We start from the raw sequence: 5,628 nt of genomic DNA, 5'->3' as shown, positions 1-5,628 counted from the left end.
TAGGTATTTGTATATATATACATATATTTATATACATCTATTATATATGACGTCACTGTTTTAGAAATTATTGTTGCGGATGTGGAATACAGTAAATACATTTACCATTTTACAGTGGTGCTAATATGTAGTGTTCATGATGGCGTCAGACGGGTAAGGCTTATATTATACTAGCAGTGGACCTATTTTGTGAATTCGATAACCTCGATACAATTCCTATCGTTCAAGTAAGTCTATGAGGACCATAATAACTATCATCTCCTATTGAATTATAGCATATAATCACCTTGGTAACCATCGCCTCATATTGCAATATAGCATATAGTCGCGAATTGTAAGCGACCTACGAGTACTATGCAACCCTACGAGTCGTTTCTGATATACTCATGGCTTGCACTATGTCCACTAAACTACTCTCCAGGCATCTCGGTTTGCATATGAGAGGTTTCATTGGGAAACCACCGGCTCTTTAAATATAAAACCACGTATTCGTTTATGAATGCTTTCGAAGTCACAAACAATTTGGAATGGGTTTGGTATGTAATAGCTTCTCTACTTTATAATGTTAAATTGATGTATTGGCTAACGAGGTTATGAGTTGATCGTTTTCGATAGCTGTTTCACCACTTCAACCACAGGTAGAGAATTTTTTCCATCCCATACCGTTCGTGACTTACGAGGTAAGCTCCCACACGGTGTAACGAGGTATATAAAATCACTAGGCGTGACAGTATTGGCGACTATCGTTTTTTTACCGTGAACCAGCACACACGATACTGTGCAGAACGGCTTTGGACTAAGTCTAAGTGCCGAACGAAAGAGATGTTAGGTGTCTCTGAACAGGGACGGCTATGATAAACGCCTTCAGACGCTCGTGTCAAAGATGTGACTCCAAAGCAGAAGCAGCCCTCCTTGTGCATGTAGTCCTATACATCATTACAACATACACATTGATCGTCTCGCGGATATGCCAGACGTAACAGACGGTGCAATGCAACAGCGGCCCACCCCGGTAGGGCCCGTGATGATGGAGGTGGTAGACCGGCTAGTTAGTAATACCGAGACCATCGACCGCATCATGGGAGAGGAGACGGTGACCACAAGCTTATTTCATTTCGAATGCCAGACACCGGGCTTTACCACCGTCAAGGAGGTCGAGAAAACCGTGAATGTACCCGCCTTCCTGGCGTCGTTCAGGTTCGTTAAAGAATTGGAGATGGCTGAGTTTACCACACAACTTCGGCACAACATTGACTTGGGTGCATACGGCACCTGGGACCAGGTGCTTGCGTTGCACAACAAGCTGAAGGACGTCTTGCTGAGGATGATACAAAACCCTGATCTGGCCGCGCGTATAGCGGCGCCAGTGCTGGTGAACCTCAAGAACGTCGAGACGGTCTTGCAATCGGTGGAGACGAATCTGTACGACATCAGCGCGAAATCACGGCTTCACGAAGTGCAGGACGAGTGCGATCGGATCAACCAGCAGATGTTGGATCTCATTGTAGGGGTCGGAGGGTCGTACGAGCACCGCTACCACGACTCGGCGATACTGAAGTCACAGCCCTATCTGATTAGCTGCCTAGTGTCCCAGGGATGGTACCCCTGCCAAGACACCCGGCTGGCATACCGTGCGACCCGAGATGGCTTCGCGGCGTACGATATGTACGACAACTGTTTACATCTCAAGGACCGCTGTGCGATTGTTCTGTTCCGCGACGCCTACGACAATGTGATCGGCGGTAGTGTGAATGTGTGGTCTGTGCCCGATACCCAGGGCGCCGGAGTGTCCATCTTCACGCTGGCCAACAACGGCATCACGCCGCCCACTCGCTTCCACTTCAACTACATACGCTCTGGTACTAACAACGGGCACGTCACTCCACGCCTAGCCACGGTGGCGAGCAGAACGGCGGGGATTGCCTGGGGGCGCAACGATTTGAAGTACGACGGAGAGTTTGTGAGTGCGTCCAACTTTCCGGATACCTACATCGACACCACGGGCTTGGGCCCCAAAGTGTTTGGGGTCAGGACCAGTGTTATTCCTGAGGAGATTGAAGTCTACGAGTTGGTCACATACTAGTTGGCCATAGGTAGGTAGGTAGGGAGGGGTCGATTGCCTTTTGGTTTGGATCGCAAAGCGGATTAGCGGCGGTCTGGTATCGTCAGCTATAGGTCGCTTGCGATTTTGGTTCAGGTCAGCGGTTGTTTGAATTTACTTCCGTCAGTGGTCCAAATGGTGCATTTGATAGCCTTGCTGAGCTATACCTTTAACCCACATGAACGGCATAGACCGGCGGGATCCGGAGTGATCATACTGCTATTGGTGAGTCTCAGATCGGTTTATTAAAGTAATGTACACGTGTTCGTGTTTATTTTTGAAGGTCAATTCGACATGAGAAATACCGTCACTCGTCCGGTGTGGGTCCAAGTCCCACCATCCGTAACAGTCTACAACGATGCACGATTATTACAGAGCTCAACGACGACCGTTTCTGAGTACAATATATGCTTCTTGCCGAGAAGCCGTTCTGATACAGAAAGGACTTTACGTATATACAAAATTCGATAGAGGACCTAGACTTATGGCCGCGATTATGTTGCATTACATTGCTCTCGGTGAATACATAACACTCATGGTATGCAGTCGATGAAAAGAGGTTTGTCATGCTCAAAGGCGCTTACGGTCTGGATTATTTTTCACTATATTGATCCACAGCCAAAAAAAAATACTAGGCGCTTTATATTGGTAGGTGGGATCGGCAGCTTCCACTGCAAATGTTTCACCCTCAGTATACGAGTAGCAACGGAGGACTCATCATTAGACAACGATGAAGCCGTGAGCTTCTATGTGCTAGTGCCCCGCATGGCCTTTGCGCACATCAGATTAGCACGCCCCATAATAAGCCAATCGAGCATGCTTTATATCCCACTCCATATGTGTTTTAAATAGAACACAACCCATTTTAAACCAACCGAGCATGTTTTGTATCTCACTACACATGTGTACTATAGAACACAGACCATTATAAGCCAAACGAACATGCTTTGTGTCTCACTACATATGCGTGTCTTAAATAGAACACAGCCCATTATAAGCCAATCGAGCATGCTCTGTTTCTCACTCCATATGTATGTTACAAACAAAACACAACCCATTATAAGCCAATCGATCATGCTCTGTTTCTCACTACATATGTATGTTGTAAACAGAACACAACCCATTATAAGCCAATTGATCATGCTTTGTATCTCACCACATATGCGTGGTTTAAATAGATGTGGATGAAGCATATCTTGTCGTGATGACTACAATCTGTAGTAGTAAGAGCCCAGAATTGAGCTAGCTATTCTTCGGGCGTTTCTATTATTTTTTATTTATTGATATCACTATAAAACGGTTACAACGGGTAAACGGGCAGTACACTAGTCACAGACAACCTCCTCAGTGTATGCGAGCGAGAATGCTGATTCCGCCTACCATCGACGTAGCCATATACAAACCTTTCCCTTCACTCCCAAACGAACTCACACCACCCCCTCGCATGATTGCCTGGTACGTAGACACACCTACAACATCGGCGGTGCAGGTTGTTGGAATTACTTGACGGCTACTACGCCCAGCCCTCATATTCGAGTAGTAGATCTTGGCCCGTGCCCGTACCACTGTACAACCAAGTGTAGACCACAGCAACACACGCATGAAACAGAACTGCGTGCCGCGAGTACACCGACCCCACATCCACAGTCAAGCGACGTGTACAACGCAAGCCGTGCAGTGAAGTTGCACCCGCCGCCGGCGGTATTCAATACTGCAAGCAAGTCAATACTAATCTATGCTATGCTTTTTGTTTTCACAGCTAAATCTGAACATCTCCCGTCCCTTACATCTCTTCTGAGCGGATCACCACGCTCGCACCTGCTAATGCCTCAGTCACTCCAACGGGCACCTCAGTCTCCTATAAATTGGACCGATGAACAAAATATGCGCCACATACACAGACTTGGTAGTTTTTGTTTTTTTGGTTTTTCTTTCTTGAAAGCATCGTATTTTTCTCGTCTAAATACATATAAAAAGCTAAAGTTTATAAAAAGGGTATACACCAAAACATCCAACACATCATTCAGTCAGATACCACTCGTTTATTCACAGGACTGTCCTTGGCCTTCAGCGCCATCCGCACCTCATTTCCTGTCCCCCTTGTCCCTTCTCCGCTCACTCCCACGCTCGCCCCGGCCACTGCTCCGCTCACTCCGTCTATCGCTTCTATCTCCTTTATCACCACGTGTGTGTGAACTATCCCGTGTCAGCGTACTCTCCCTGGTACCTCTGCTGTCCTTGTTACTCGTGCCCCTGTCCCCTCTATCGCTCCTATCCCCTCGGTCACCCCTGTCACGCCTGTCTGAGCGCTCGCCTCTATCTGGTCTTTCGTTGCGATCGACCCTGTCGGTGCGATCTGGTCGGTCCTGCCGGTCCTGAAGAACGAATAGAGGACAAGGACGTGGAGTTGAGCATGGAATGGCACACATTTTGCTAAGAATCGCGTGCATACATGTGTGTGGGTGTAAAAATGTTTTGCCCACCACCCTATAATAGCTCTCTGCGACTCCAAACACCTACTAGATACTACAGCCTATATCCCTAACTCTGAACCCTATACCCTTAACCATGTGCGGCACACAAACCACGCTCTGAAACTCACACTTGCCCTCTATCTACTACAACGCACACCTGGTGTCTGTCGGTCCCTCCACTGCCGACCAAGACACACAACGCACTCCCAAACTCCATATACACGTCCCTAGCACTCCAGATACTACAACACAAACCACTCATACCACACACACATATCTCCAGCACTCGATCCTACACCACACACCACCCTTGTGTCTGTTGACACGATCGTTCCTATTGTCCTCACGTGCCCTATATCATCGGTCACTCCTCTATCTCGGCCCACTAAGACACGCACCACTACTGCACCCATAATTAAGACCCACTCACACGCATTCCCAACACTCTGCTCACGGCAACCCGACCCTACACTAACCAGTACATCCCATACCTCATGTCTGTCGGCACGCTTATCCTCCCGCCCCCTATTATACCGGTCACCTCTCTGTGGCCCGTCTCTATCATTCCTGGGTGGCATACCCTCCCTATCTCTGTACATGGGACTCCTTGAACGACTTCTTCCCCTGGAGTGTGACTGTGGACGTGTCCCCCTATCTCGCGTGCTATCCCCCGGTGCTTCGGGATCGTACTCGCCCGGGTTATTGTTACCATAGTGACCGTTTCCATGGTGACCCGGAGCGTTCGGTGTTGGCTGACGTGACCGGCGCCGGTCCGGTTGGAGCCCGTCGTTGTCGGGTGGTGGTCCATCTGGAAAGTGTGTGCGGAGAGTGTGCAAATGCAATGTATGAGCATCCACGTGCACACAATGTACATGTCGTGCAATTAGTAGATGCAAGTATACAACTACCTACACATTCCACTGTACATCACTATACAAACAAAATAAACCCCATATCGACCAAACTGAAACAAACATATATAGTATATCTATATATATATATATATGTGTGTGTGTGTGTGTGTGTGTGTGTGTGTGTGTGTGTGTGTGTGTA

At 47.8% G+C, this 5,628-nt stretch overlaps 2 protein-coding genes across 2 annotated transcripts; one reads left to right on the top strand and one right to left on the bottom strand.

The window, feature by feature from the left end:
- The first annotated feature begins 869 nt into the window (after positions 1-869).
- Positions 870-2,155, top strand: SARC_04744 (hypothetical protein). The gene has a single exon (XM_014301402.1). The coding sequence runs from the start codon at positions 968-970 to the stop codon at positions 2,081-2,083; it is 1,116 nt and encodes a 371-aa protein (XP_014156877.1). The 5' UTR covers positions 870-967; the 3' UTR covers positions 2,084-2,155.
- Positions 2,156-3,743: 1,588 nt separating this feature from the next.
- On the bottom strand, positions 3,744-5,384 carry SARC_04743 (hypothetical protein; the record flags this gene model as incomplete). Its single annotated transcript, XM_014301401.1, has 2 exons — positions 3,744-4,476; positions 5,067-5,384. Coding segments are annotated over 2 exons (609 nt in total), but the record flags the coding sequence as incomplete, so codon positions are not given.
- Between the last annotated feature and the right edge of the window lie 244 nt (positions 5,385-5,628).

This window comes from Sphaeroforma arctica, assembly GCF_001186125.1.
Source record: "Sphaeroforma arctica JP610 unplaced genomic scaffold supercont1.279, whole genome shotgun sequence".
NCBI classification, from domain to species: Eukaryota; class Ichthyosporea; order Ichthyophonida; genus Sphaeroforma; species Sphaeroforma arctica.
Note: the sequence above shows the minus strand (reverse complement) of the source record. Positions and strands in the feature narration are given on the sequence as shown.

Excerpts from the sequence above, each read along its gene's own strand:
- SARC_04744 (XM_014301402.1), top strand. The coding sequence starts at position 968 with ATGCCAGACGTAACAGACGGTGCAATGCAACAGCGGCCCACCCCGGTA.